We start from the raw sequence: 15,317 nt of genomic DNA, 5'->3' as shown, positions 1-15,317 counted from the left end.
AACATTTCCATGAAGGGTGCCAATGACCCTGGAATTGACTATATTAATTATATTTCAAAAAGAGCAGAAGAACACATTTTTTTTAGTGTTTGAAGTGCAGCATACAGCTATATATATATATATATATATATATATATATATATAGAGAGAGAGAGAGAGAGAGAGAGAGACAGAGAGAGAGAGAGAGAGAGAGAGAGAGAGAGAGAGAGAGACAGAGAGAGACAGAGAGCGTTTTTAAAATTCCGACACTAAACTCTAACGTGTGCACTTTGTCAAACACTTCTCGTGATAAAATGTTCTGCTGAACCACATCTAGATGGACACTCGTGCTTTTAAATTAGCTTGCTTGTTTACATCATCATCTTCATCATCAGAACATCTTAAGTTCTTAAAGTCAGATGATGTTGGAAAAAGAAAATTACCATCAACAGACTCTTCAGAAAGTGGTACAGACTGTACTGCACACAGCCTTTCTTGTAACGCATGCCTTTAAAATCATTTGTACTGTTTAATTAAAGCTAAAGGAAAACACTAATATTGATATTTGTAAAAATATAGTATTATAATGGGAACGAGATTGATGCTTTATACTGATGTGGTGACATAGCTCTAATGGAGAATGAACTTGATCACATTCACATAATGTTGAAATCAAGCTCAGGTCCTTCCTTGGTGAAATGCTTTGATCAGGCAGCAAAGTTGCTGCCAAGCCACATTTTTAATGTACTTGATTTTAAAGGAATGTGCTCTCTTATTCTCTGTGGTGGTGTTTTTGTGTTTTTCTTTTTTAATGTGAAAGTTCTTGTTTTATGTGAATGTTTCACACATGCACTTTAGAAAAAATGGCTTAAATTTTCAATGTATAATTTGCTAAGGCGTGATTTTAAAGTGTTTTTTTACTTATTAAAATAGATTTATCTGTAACTCACAAAGGCCATTTAATGTGTCCTCTCCTTTAGAAATACACACATATATATATATATATGGTGTTGGTTATCGTGGCTATTATGTACATCATTTAAAAAGCAGCCCAGGCTGAAAAACCCCTTATAGTTTTGGCATGAAGGGGTAGGGCTAAACTGCTGTAAAGGGTTACTAGATGCAAGGATTTTGGATTTCATGAGTTTGCAAAAACAATTTTAATGTGGTTTGTTATTATAGTTTTGTTTTTATACAGTTGTTTGCAGACGTTTGGACATCCATAGCCTCTACAAAATTACATATTTTGTTGATTTTTGAAGTAAAACAAATAGTAAAAACAACCATGGCCTTCTCCAAGTTGGTTGTAGAGGATCTGAACAAACAAAGCAGGGGAAGCAATAAAAAGGTATCAAAGCGTTTCTAGCTTGCGATTACCACTGTCTGAAGTTTTATTAATAAATGGCAGTTAAGGGGAACTGTGAAAGTCAAGGCAAGATCTTGAAGACCAAGAAAACTCTCAGATATAACTGCTGTATGCTGACCAGAAAGGCAAAGTAAAACCCCCATATGACAACAAAGGACCTGCAGGAAGGTTTAGTTGACACAGGAGTGGTGGTGCACTCTTCTACTAGTGCAGTGTTGCACAAACATGGATCGGCATGAAAGAGTCATCAGAAGGAAACCTTACCTGTGATCTCAGCACAAAAGTGAACATCTGAAGTATGTAGTACAATATCTAGATAAGCCAGAGGCTTAGTGCTTGGTGCAGTGGATGAAGTAAAAATGGGAACTCAGTGGCCACATTCTAAACATATGTTTCTAAGCGTTTGATGAAACAAAAGAACTGTTAAGCATGGTGGTGGATTATGCTTTGTGGTTGTGAGGCAGCCAGTGGCACAGAAAACATTGCATGGATAGATGAATGAATGGATTCCACTAAATAGCAGCAAATTCTGGAAGCAAATCTGACACAGCCAGTCTGGAAAAGAGGGTGCCTTCTTCAACCCAGTGATCCAAATTATACCTCAAAAAGTAGCTGAAGCTTTTGATGTGTTGAAAACTTTTGGGTAGAACTCAAACATGCTGCGCATGTAATCCAGCCCAAGAATATAGCAGAACTTGAAGTGTCTGCAAGTTAGAGTGGGTGTAAATGCTTAAGAAATACTCTTAGCTGTTTACAGAAAGTGTTTGCAAGCTGTTATATCAGCCAAAGGGGGTGTTATTAAGAACATAGTCGTTTAGGAAGTTGGACTGGGAAGTGAACGCTACATTTTGAAACTACATACTACATCAAAAACATTTAAAAAAAAGTGAGAAAACATGAGTTTTCCATGATATGGGCCCTATAAAATGTCTTGGTTCTACACTGCTGCAATTGACCTTGTCACTGAGCTTTAAAGAATACAGAAACCTGATCTACCACATACACTTCATACAGCAAGTCTCCATTAGTCTCACACAAAACATTAACTATAGTTTTTTCACGTTTCATGCTTTCCGTAAAAGATGGAAAATTAAGTAAATGTTTTAATAATCTTTCTAAAAAATTGTTTTTGAAAGTGTAACATCCTTATTAACTGAGAAGATTTTCTGACCAGCAGAGGGAGCCATTCTGCTAATCTTTGACCTCAACTGCTGTGACTGGTGCTTGTTTATTTGTCTTCTGTATGTAGGTCAGCTGAGACTTTAACCTGTTGCTGAAAATAAACTCCACCAACTCTCCAAAAGGCATTTTCATACAGTATCTTTTATTATAATTTTATTCTAATTTATGACATTATTCACAATGTTACAAACATAAACAGTGCGCCAAAGGAGAACTGCTAGAAACACTTAGTAAAACTGACAGTAATTGTTTTTTTTTATTATTTCTGTTTAAAGAAAAAACACCATTTTGTTTTCAACGCCAAACACAATCTGTCTGTTTCCATACATTAGACAAAGCAGAATTAAATTACACTGTATTGTTACAGAAAAATATAGATGGCTACCTTTCACTCATGCATATAAGGCATTACAATACTATGGTGATTATACCTCGGACAATTAAGGCTTAGAAGCAAGGTGTTGGACTGACGGGCTCAGGCTGGTTAAAAGTTACTGTGCTGCTTTGAGACCTGCTTTATTTTCTCTTAAGTAAACTGTTTAGAATTTTGTGAGCCAATTATTTTCTTTTTCTCCTGGCAGGCCGAATGCAGGCTGTTTGTTATGCTGATTTGAAATCCAACATAAATGTCCAGAGAGTGAACACTGTCACTGCATGACACTGACCTTTTAAAGGATTCCACACATTTTCTTTCATTCTGCATAATTAAAAGGTTAAGATGCAAATAAAGACATTCAGAGTGGTCTGATTACATGAAATGGTTATAAATACACTGCCTGATAGTTTTGAGATATTTTTAAAATCCATTTATGGATTTATTCATCCATTATTTTTCAGATTTACCACTTTTGTACCTTCATCAACATCACATACAGAAACTTAGAAGACACGTTTTAGTTTATTGATCATTTTAGATAATAAATAAATGGCTATACTGGAGTTGTAAACTCCAATATACCACCACCACTGTAAAGAAATCTAAGGAGCCCTGCTGATGATATCCCATATAAATAAAAATAATGTGTGGCCACGACTTAGTAAGGTGTGTAAATGAGATAAATAAGTTAAACACAACTTAGTAAGGCGTAGGAACGAGATCCTAATGCGCGACTTAGTAAGGCATAATTATATATAATTATAAGGCATAATTAAGCCCTGACCACAGCTTAACAAGGCATGATCTCGTTCCCACGCCTTACTAAGTCGTGGCCACGACTTAATTATCTCGTTCCCATGCCTTAATAAGTTGTAGCCACACATTATTTTTATTTATACTGGATGTAACCAAATGGGCTCCGTAGAAAGAGTTTCTCTACAATCAACCTACAATCATTCCACATCAAACCACTCTGAATGACTTTGTTTACATCTCAACCACTGAATTTCACAGTCATTTCAGAAAAATTGGTGGAATTCTCTTTTAACGCAGCTTTCCAGAACCATTCAAAGTTATAATCGCAACAATGACATTTACAATAGTGCAAAGCTAGTACAAAATCAGTTAGTCATGTCAGGGACCAATTACATTCAGGAGCCCTGAAAAAACAGAACAACAAAATGATACAATAAGTTAAAAAATGTCATTTTTTTAAAGGTTGTTTTGAACACAATGACAGACAGGTGCAATCAAAAATGCAAACACACAAAGGCACACACATACACACAGGCAAAAAAAACAAAAAGAATCTAATAGCAAACTATTTCTTAGAAGTGAGGTGATTTGTGTAAACCTGCAGTGTATTACTAGTCATTTACTCCTTTCAGAATCTCAGAGACAGTGACAGCTCAGGCAGAGACGGGATAAGAGTTTCAGAGCCATGCAGCCTTAGACCACCTGATCACAGGCCATTTATCTGGCCAAAACCTGTTAGATTCAGTCTGTGAGGCTTTGACTCTTTGCTCATTCCATTAACCCATTCATGTCCAACAGCTACATTTAGTACAATAAGGAAAAGCTACAGATCATGTTCTGACTGGTCTAAGGTGATAAAATTGTATGTAATTATTCACTGGATGAACAAAAAAATTATATATTATATATTTGGATTTTCTGTTGTTTTGTTACAAATCAGTCATCCAATGTGAGCAAAATGTTAGACGATCATCATTTCAAATCAATCAAACCACATGGCTAAAAAAATTATAAATATGTAACATATGGACCAAATTTCAAATCTAGACATTAATGGGTTAATACAGACCCATCTCTGACTACTCTGCTTATTTCTGGAAAAAGTGGGGTGAGCCAGACAAGAAAGACCCAAACTGACCTATCCATACTCCTCCCACAAAAGCACAACTGTTGGACAAGCTTTACAGAACATTAGCAAAAATCTCATTCAACCGAATCACAAACTGTAGTGCACATTTATTAATATTTCTTTTGAGTTTCCAGTTTACAAACCAGCACTATGCTATTTCAGCTAAATGAAACTTGGCAGGTAGGTAGCGGTGAACTTGTTGTTGTTCCCATGCTAACGTTACTTTATATGCAATACAAAAATAACAATGTGACAGAAACAAAATCAATATTAATTTAAATTGATAACGCACTCTCAATTTAGGTATATTTTTTACAAAAAGTCAGAGTGTCAGCGTTCTGTATATCTAGTCCAACCTGACAACAGTTGCTATGAAAGAACACATTGAGGCGGAGCATGAGTAGGCCCTAGAAAAAGCTTTAAGAAATGGTTGACCAAAGAATCAAACTTGTGCAGTTTTCAGCTTACTGCAAAATTAGCCAGTCAGCCAAGACCTGTATAGTTTTGCACTAGAGCTACAAAGCTAATGTAGCTAACAATGGAAGAAAATCATTTTAGATTATAGGTTCAGTTTTCTATCTCATTAGCTTTGTAGCTCCAGTGCAGAACCAAGAAAGCAAACTTGAGACACCAAACATGTTTCGGCTCATTGACTACCTTTGTGGTAAGGGGAAACTGTAAAAATTTGATTTTTCAGTGAACCATTCCTTTAAAAAGCCCCTTCAGAGGTGTATGGGTTGGCTCAACTCCACATCCATGAGTGATTGGCCTTTTTTCTAATATCCAAAAGCTGACCGCATCAATTCTGGCATTGTTTCTGTGAGGTAGATGAACCGGATGGCTATTCATTGAAAATTCCAATGATAAAAACATCTGAACTGCTGTAGGACGCACTAATTGTCACCATATATGCCACTAACAGACGAGTGTGTTTTAATATACAATGGGAGGAAGTGAGCACTGCCTAAAGTGAGTAGTGTGAGTTTAAAAGATGGTTAACTAGTGGCTTCGTCCCTTCTTCTTGTCATGCAGTCCAGACGGCTCTCTCAGTTTTTCCTTATTTTTGACAATGTGTGGAGCAATTCTTTGGTCAATTGATTCAGCTGCCTTTTCAAAAAAACAAAGAACAATTTGTACAAAACAAAACAAAATTACACATACCATCTCACATTACACACAGACACACCGCAAACAAACAGTACAGCAATGGAAAAAAAAGTATTGCAGAAAATACGTCCCTGCTATCTACATGCTGAGCATGACTTTATAGGTCTCTTATAAACAATTCTTTAACTTGGCACATTTACATCCACTTTGTTTTAAAATGCTACATTCCCTTCATGTGGAAAAGTGTTGTGTTCAAAACCGAAAAGAAAAGCTACTATAATAGATGAGATTAAAAAAATGCTACATAATTAAGATGTGAACAAATACAATTATCTTATACAGTATAACTGAAGATAGCACTTTTTTAAAAGTAATATAGCTGTTAATAACACAGAGAACAGATACACTTCTTTTTTTCTTTACAACATCTTTGATCTGTTGGAGTGACTAAGAGAGATGGACGGGAAAAAAAATCTGGCCGAAAAAACTTTAAGTTTGAATAAACTGTGAAAAAGGCGGCCATATTGATGGTCAGATTAATAAAATGTCAGTAAGGGAGGACTTTTCTTATTCAATTTGTCATTCTCTTGCCACCTCGGTGTGATTCTGAAGACAGAAAAAATTGTCAGCATCCACATCCTACATTACTCTTCTATTTTTTTTCTCCTGAGGTCTATTTATAATGTTTATGAAGTAATGTACCAACATATTATATTTGGTTTTTTGTTATTGTGCCTTTAAGACATTTGTATGTAAATGAGTTCTGTTCTGATTAGCTGTCAGGTATTTCAGACATTCTGAAAGCAGGCCAGGTTGTAACACTCTTTATAACTTCATCATGAATGGGCGGGGCAAGATTACTAAAGGCTGAAGAGGTGGATAAAAGTAAATGTGTGGCGTCACAAAAACAGCTAACAGTCTGTTAGCTAACTGTTTCAAGGCTGCTTTATCAGCTTAATTTCCATGTATGGACCATATATGGCTTCAGCGCTTGCCTACTGACTTCTATTATAACCATGTTTAAGGTAGTGGGCTTTACTAAGTACAGGAAAAAAGTGAAAACTTCATGATTGGAAAAGAGAAACCTCTACAAATACCCATTTACATAACCTCCAATTCAAAGTTCTTTCTGTCTCCTGCAAAGTTATCATTTTGGAGATACAAGGTTTTGTTTCAACAGCAACAGGCTACAGATGCAGCAGACAGAGATTAAGTACAAAAATCCTTCAACATTCCTTTAATGAATCCTTCCATGAATTCTCTATGTTACTTTTTTAATTGAGGCAAATGGACGAGCTAACCAGCAGGATAACTTGGGGCGGTTATGCATAGTCTGGCTGTTTTGTCTGTTTGTATTTCACACTGAATGGAATGTGTATAACCTGGATTTCATGGAAGATTTAGAGGCATAGAGCTCAGGCTTTCTGTTAGAAGAACATCCATCAGTAGGAGACAGGAAGAGAATGACAAATTGAGGAATAAATAATTTGTGAACAGTTTTTGTGTTAAGGGAACACAATAAGGCCATGGCTTGGGTTTACTGGAGAACCTCATGTTCAGCAAATTTCTTTAATGTTCTATAAGTGATATGTTCTCTAACATGGAAAAGAATAAAAAAGTTGAAAAATCAGTAGAAAACAGAAAATAGGCAGAGATAATATTTTTATGTAGAATACAGGCATTTGCAAAAATCTGAACACTTCTGTAATTTGTGTAATTACATGTTTTGTAGACTTCTAAGTGGAAATAAGTTAACACGTCATCTACAGGGAACAAACTTTTAGTTCAGTTTATTATACTGGAAAAAATAAAACAAAATATAAAATGCACCATAGCTTTTGCAAAAAGCACATTTTATGTTTATTTTCTTTCCGAATTCAGCAAAATAAGCAGAACTGCGTTAACTTATTTCTGCATAGAAAATGGAGTGCACAAACTTTTGCAAATGACTGTATATATGGTAAGGCTTGACATATTTCAACCTCTGTGGGACGTATAGGTCGGTCGGCAAATTTATTAAAACAATAAGCCTAACCTTTAATATCCCGGGTAATGGGGGGTCAATAAGTCTGAGATACAACTGGGTTCAAAGTTTGACCCCTGTTGTTTTCTCATAAGCAGGAGAGAGATTCTAAAACCAGCTGAGACATTAGGCTTTGTGTGCAAGCCCAGACTAAACTCAGCCTACTAATTATCAGGTCAAGAGGTCATGACATTTGGACCAAAGGTGAGAAAAACAATTTTTGTAACACGACCTGAAGCAAAAAAAAAAGGAAAAAAAAGTGTCGTTTTTTGGAGTGCATTTTGTACCTTCACAGTATACTTTAGATATGTTTCTTTCTGAATATAGTTAGTGGATTTTTAAGCTTACTTGAACTGATTTGTTTCATTGAAAACTTTAATGTTTTAAAGCTCGTTCAGAGCTTCTGATAATCTGTCTGAATATCTGAAAAGCTACAATCGCAGACATTGTATATACATTTATGTACACAGTGATGATTTGAGCTTTTTCTGCAGTCAGTCTCAGACTTTCTGCTTACTGCCTCGAAGCTCCTTTATGATGAAGAAACCTCCTCTTCTTCACAGTGAAGAAGTCTAAAAGAGAGAAAATAGGTGTGTTTGAGCAGAGGTTATCTATCCAGTCCCTGTAGGCCCCCAAACCAGTCCACATTTTTCTTCTGTTCCAGTTCCTGCCACATCTGAACCAGGCATGCAGCATTCTGATTTCTGATTGCCTGGCTCAGGTGTGTTTGGAAATGGAAGAGGTAAAAGAAAAAGGTGTGAGACCCTCAGGGCTAGAATGAGAACCTCTCTGACAAAGCAAGAAGATATGAAATGACAGTGTTAGAGTCGCCTGGTGAAACAGCTTAACAATAAAAGTGCATAAATGTGTCAGTGCATCTTGATGCATTAGTCTGAAGATGCTGATTCAGCAGCACTGATTCTGGAAAGTTTGCATCTATTATAATTATATTCAGTACAGCAGATGGCTATTTGTTGAAATTTAAGTATTGCTTGGTTTGGCACTTCTTGAAAATGAATATGTTGAGAATGTAAACCTTGATGTATTGTTTTTATTGTGTATAAATGTTTATCTTTGTGTATTCAGTGTATTTTAAAAAATAAATCCAAATAGTAGCAAAAATAATCACACTGATTCAAGTTATTATGAGATTTCAGGTTGCATTAAATCATTTCCTAACTAATCATAATTTAATCGAGTTGTGGTGAAATTTCATATTTCATGATGCACTGAATCATTTCTTAAAGAATCATAATTTTATCAAATTGTGGTGAAATCTCATGATGCACTGAACTATTTCCAAAAGATTCCAAAAGAATCATACTTTAGGTGAATCGTGGTGAAAACTGAGACTTTACAACACATTAAATAGTTTCCTAAAGAGTCCAAATTTAATCAAATCATGACAAAATTTCAGATTGCATGTTGCACTGAATCGTTTCCTAAAGAATCATAATTCAATCAAACTATGGTAAAAATTTCAGATTTCATGATGCACTGATTTTTTTTCCCAAAAGAATCATTATTGATTGAATCATGGTGAAATCTGAGATGTCATTATGTGTTAAATGGTTTCCTAAAAACAATTTAATCAAACTGTGATGAAATATGAGACATCATGCTGCACTGATTCATTTCCTAAAGAATCATAATCACAAAATCTGAGATTTGATGATGCACATTTCCTAAAGAACTGTAATTAATTCTGATCAGTGTGAGGTCAAAGACTTTCACTCCTGTTTCTCTCTTAGACATCAATATTAACCTGTTCTGCTTTCTCTCTCACCTGTGATGGTGGCCTGTCTGTGTTTGACCCCCAGAGGTGCTGACATTCTCTTCTCCAGCTTGGCTCCTCTGAACGCTGCTCTGGCCCTCAGCTCCAGGTACTCCTCTCCGCTCACAGCCACTGAAGAGCAGCCCAGAGATCCACTGGTGTTCACTGGAGCCTCCAGTCTGCGCCTGGTCGTTCCTGCACGCACCACGCAGCTGCGGTAAAACGCCGGGACATCCTGCCAGCGCAGCTCCTCCCACTCCACCGCTCCGGCTGCCGGACGCTCGCTCTGGAAGTCGAAATTCCAGCGCTGTTTGGCCACCTCCATGCTCATGCACAGCAGCCTCTGGAAGTCCTGGTGGAGCTGCTGGTGATCAACCGGGCCAAAGAGGTTCCGCCGGACGGCCGCCGCCCGCGGCTTCATATCCTCCTCCCCACCTTCCAGCTCACAGTGATCCAACTGAGACGAAGTCATAGCCATTATTCTGAGGAGAGACAGAGATCAAGTGTGGAGGTCACTAATGGATTTGCTCATGGCTCATGAATGTCAGGGTGTACACTACTGTTCGTAACTTGGCAACCATTTGTGTTACTTGTTATGTACACACATTGTTACCGTATTCAGTAACTACATTTGCTGCACTAGCTTTTAAATATCATTTTCTCAGGTGCCTAAAACTTAGTACTATATATTTTATAAGTACTATTACAAACTAGATACCCAAAGGTATTTCAAGAAGGGAACAAGAAGAAGTTACATAAATGATAAATAAAACAGAAAAAGGATCCTTTTCTAGCCATGTCTTATTATGCTATCGGCCTGCAGATTTGATCACCACTTTTCAAATACAAAGCATTCTGGATTCTTATTCTAACTTAATTCTCAACTTTTACAGCCTTCTCAGTTATTTTGGAACCATCTGCAGCTCTGTTCATCATTGTATTTTACATCTTCCCACTTATTATTTGAAATCTAGTAAGTTATGGAGTACTAACATGTATAACCAAAAACGATGTTTTTACCTTTTTAAAAACAGCGATTCCAAACTTTAGAAACACTGTCCATTTCCCCCTGATCTCTGCCCTGTGCTTAGTGAATCAAAGCAGCAACTACTGCAATTAATGTATGTGGCTTAATCACAGCACAGAGGTCTGAGGTCACAAGCCCACAGAGTCTGCTGACTGTTCTTGTTATGAACATGTTTTTATATGATCAAACACACATGTGCCAAACCACACAGTCACCAATGCGAATACACCAGGCTCTGTTACACCTGCTAAAAATCAGAACACGTAATAAATCTCAAACAAGCCCGTAAATGCCAGTGCATTTCAACCAACGTGTGTCTGTCCACTGAGGGCATAATGAAAACCAGGAGATGCACGAGTGTGAGAAATGTCTCACCTGCACTTCACGTTTCAGAGCCACAAAATGAACTGAAAAGAATTTAAAAGCAAGACTTAGCATGTTTTTAAGTGGGAGAATCACTAAATAATGTGCCATAATGTTTCTTTTTTATGTTATTCCAGAATGGGGCAAATGTTATAAACTTGGGTCAACATTTCAGTAACTTTTCCCCCCTTAACCAACAATCTCTGATAGACGTTTATGCTACAGCCCATTTAGGTTAATTACTAGTTCCACATATAAACAGCAAACATTGGTCGCATGGTGTGACTATTTTATATTATACTCTATACATGTATACATTTATTTTATCAATGTAGTCTACAAGACACAACTAACCTAGAAAAAAAGTCTCCTGCCAACCCAGTTCTAAAATCACCTGCAAAAAATACCTGAAAATCCAATTAAACTCCAATTCCAATGACCTCGTCCTGACTTCTGTCTTCGCTCTTCAGCCCATTCACTGCATGTAAGAGCCTTCTATTTTTATAGGCTTCTTATCTTGGAGAGAATCCTCTAGATTGACCCTGATTTGCCTCCTTGCAGTGCATTTTCGCCCGCCAGTCCAACTGTTAAACGTTTATCAGTTGGGATTTGGTAAGAAACCACTCCATAAACGCTGACAGGGAGTGTATGAAGCTGTTGCCTGGAGCGTGGCGTCATTACAGCAGTGTTAAGCAGAACACACAGCTAGATACAGAGTGCAGCCAAAAGCGACTGTTCACTGGAATCAGGCCATTTTTGTACGCACTATTAAAGCCTTCAGCACTGCAACAACTTGCGTACTTCATTTCCATATAAATACATTCATGGATGCGCAGATACTCGAGTACTCGATTAACCGTTCAAGGTTCCAGTACTCGAATACTGAAATCATTATTCGTTAGCGTTATGTTTAATCACAGGAAGATGGAGGATATATACTAGTCAACAATTCAAGGAAATGATGATTTTAGGTTTTAACAGGACTGTAATATGAGGGGACTTATTTGCAAGACAAAAAGGCAGAGACAGAGCACCTTTATCACTAACTGTGCTAACTACTCTAGCTAATGTTAGCTAGGCCCAGAAACTGTATTATTTCTGAAAATATATTTTCTGACAAACTAACATGTTGGCACATCATCCACTGAGGACAAAAATGCCTTGTGTAGAAGATGACGAGACTCCTTCAGCATTCAGGTCTGTAACCGTTAACGTTAGCTCTTAGTTAGCTCATTAGCTCATGAAGTGGCCTCGACACAAGACAATACCGATTTCCCAAAGCTATTTCATACACCTTTTTTATACACCTTTATATGTCACATTAACAACACTGACAAAATAAGTTAATAGCCAAATGCAAGTAAACTGTGTTTATAATATATCTTATGTATACATTAGTATATCACCATATATGATGTATACATTAAAATCAAGCAAATTCAATGCATCACTTTTTTCAGTGCATGAAACCTTTCTCTACACCTCTCTCCAGTTCACAACAAGCAAAACTTAAATTTTGTCACCGGATTATGAAGAGACTCCTCTGATATTACAACAGATATGAATAAGAGAAAATACCATGCACTACAATTAAATGTAGTATTATCCAGTACAAGTACATTTGGTTCTAACCAGATAGCATTTTGGTTAGCTCACAATGAGAGATTGTTTCCAGCATGTCTGCAGATTTACAACAGAAATATGTTTATTAATTATATGTTTTTACAATAATACCAGATCATATCTGATTACATTCCAACTGTAACACACTTTTTCTAAACCTATATCACTCCCACGTCAATCCACATACGTGCCCAGCATATAAACTGCACACAACATACTGTAACTTCAATGCACAGCAGAAGTATTCAGCCTTTCATAATGAGGAGAGAAAGATATCCTTTCAGTTAAACAGCTTTTCTGGGCTCAAATCTTACTGAATACCCTACATGGCAGTCTGAGGGAAAGTAGGTCTGTGGGTCACTTTTTTAGCCTGCACACATCTGCAAGCTGTTTTGGAAGCAAAGACAAAAGAGCTCCAGTGCGAGTTGTTTGCGTGAAGCAGTGGGCGTGGCCTGCATGCCAATCACATTCCCACACAGCATAGCGTAGCTACAGTCCACACCCCCTCTCACGTACTGGGGGGACACTCTCAACCTGACAGAACATTCTGTCCAAACCTAAAATAAAAGAGTCTGGGCCTCAGAGGACAGCATGCACTGTACTTTCCAATTAGGACAGAAGAAATGCTCCAACAGTGAGGGCTCTGAAGAAGAGGGACCTGCACACTGTCCATCTGATGCACATGTAAACACCGCCACTGCTATTACTCATAAGACCACCATTTTGCAATATTTAATGCAACTCCAAGAGTTTGCTCTTAAGCTGAAATGGGCTTAGATGACAGGTATTAATTCAATGTAGAGTTGGGCAACATAACAGTATTTATTGTTTTTGTGATAAATTACATCAATACAATATGCTTTTCTGGGTATGTTGTGGATACGGTCAGTACTTAAAAGCACTTCCCAACTGCATGTTTGATTAAGAAGAGAGCATTATAAGTCCTGTTTAATTGGATTCAGTCCAGCACAGTGGGAGAAATAATGAATTCAATAATAATTTTTTCATAGTTTTGGTAATATTTTAAAATGTGCCACTACATTGCCTGTTCTAACTTATCAAATGTCTGAAAAATGAATATCATGACACATTTTGCCATATTGCCCATCCCTATTTTTAACATTTTAAGTACACTCAAAAAACTTAACTTGCACAAAAATGCATTTAATTTACTTGATTCAAATAATTAATAAAATCAATCAATAAAAATATTAATCAGCCAATAAAATGTATTACATAAACTCTGAGACAAAGCTGTGTTGGTGTAATTAGCACACTTCATTCATGTGGAAGTGATGCACATGTCTGAATTCAGTAAGGTTAGTGCATCTGTTTTTCAGATACTCAAACTGCTGCTTTGCAGACTCCAAAACCAAACATGCAGTTTGGAAAAAACTCCACAGAGCAGATGCAGAATAACTGAGGAATAATAAGCTGTTTTCTGAGAAAAGCAGACAGCGCAGTGCAGCAGTGCCTGAGCAGCAGGCTGGAGCTGTCAGTGAGCGGAGCTGCAGCCCATGTGGAGCTTGTTTGTTTGGGTCTGAGCGCGCAGTGAAGGCGCTGCTGCCTCCGGCTACAGTAAAAACACTCAAATCCAGCGTTCAGCTGGGATGAAACACGCCACATCACCAGAACCGGAATCATTCACTTCACTTGTTCTGGTAGGAACTGTGTTGATGTTAAAACGGTTTATTTACCGACTGACACAGCTGAGCAATGAGCGTTAAAAAATCACTATTATTCCGTGCAATACAGTTCAGAGAGAAGAGAAAAAAGAATAAATACCAAGGTAGGTTAAAATAGTAATAACAGCACGGCTTACCTTATCCGAGAGTCTGTGGTTTAGCTGTGAATGAGTTGGTGCTGTTGATGCGGACAGTAGCGGCGCTGTGCTCTCCCTCCCTCTCCGCGAAAAGTAGGTCAAATATGTTGGCGAATGGCCGCCATTTCCCCTCTCTCTCTCTCTCTCTCTCTCTCACTCACACACTTACTCACTCAGTCTCTCTCTCTCACTCACACACTTACCCTCTCTCTCTCTCTCTCTCTCTCTCTTCTCCTGAATGTGACACACTTTCTCGTGTTTTGCTCGCGTCACGTTTGTCATTGGCTCTCGGCCAAACGGCCCGAGTCACGTTGACATGCAACGTGACTTGAAGAGACCGAGAAGAAAAAATGAGAAAACAGAGAGAGAGAGAGAGAGAGAGAGAGAGAGGTTCTGCGTTCCTTAAAGTTGGTAGTTCCACCTTTTGTGTTCAGGCTCTAATTTGAAAAAGGAGAATGAGAGAGAGAGAAAGTGCTCTGTGAAAGTGTTTTGTCTTCAGGGCTGAAGCTCGATCTGTGCTAAAACAACATTAAAAAAAAGTTTCCCGCCTTCATGTTTTTTGAGTGGGGGATGGTGGTAGAACTGATCTGTCAGGATAAGATATATCTAACAAAAGTTTTTTTTCGTTGGTTGTTTAATTTGAACAAAACGTAATCTGTTTGATGAGATAAATAAAATCCTTTGGACGAAACTCAAACTGTCTGAAAAGATATAACATTGTGTCTGGGTTGAGCACTGATAAATGAAGAATACAATTTTAATTGTATTCCTTTGTCACAGAGTACAGCTG

At 37.4% G+C, this 15,317-nt stretch overlaps 1 protein-coding gene across 1 annotated transcript; it reads right to left on the bottom strand.

Annotated features, from left to right (window-relative positions):
* Positions 1 to 2,649: 2,649 nt before the first annotated feature.
* cdkn1d (cyclin-dependent kinase inhibitor 1D) lies at positions 2,650 to 14,758 on the bottom strand. The gene is made up of 3 exons (XM_036577417.1): positions 14,528 to 14,758; positions 9,705 to 10,174; positions 2,650 to 8,490 (listed from the first exon to the last, which is right to left on the bottom strand). The coding sequence occupies exons 2-3, from the start codon at positions 10,168 to 10,170 to the stop codon at positions 8,432 to 8,434; spliced, it is 525 nt and encodes a 174-aa protein (XP_036433310.1). The 5' UTR covers positions 10,171 to 10,174; positions 14,528 to 14,758; the 3' UTR covers positions 2,650 to 8,431.
* Between the last annotated feature and the right edge of the window lie 559 nt (positions 14,759 to 15,317).

This window comes from Colossoma macropomum, unplaced genomic scaffold (genome assembly GCF_904425465.1).
Source record: "Colossoma macropomum unplaced genomic scaffold, Colossoma_macropomum, whole genome shotgun sequence".
Lineage (NCBI taxonomy): Eukaryota > Metazoa > Chordata > Actinopteri > Characiformes > Serrasalmidae > Colossoma > Colossoma macropomum.
Note: the sequence above shows the minus strand (reverse complement) of the source record. Positions and strands in the feature narration are given on the sequence as shown.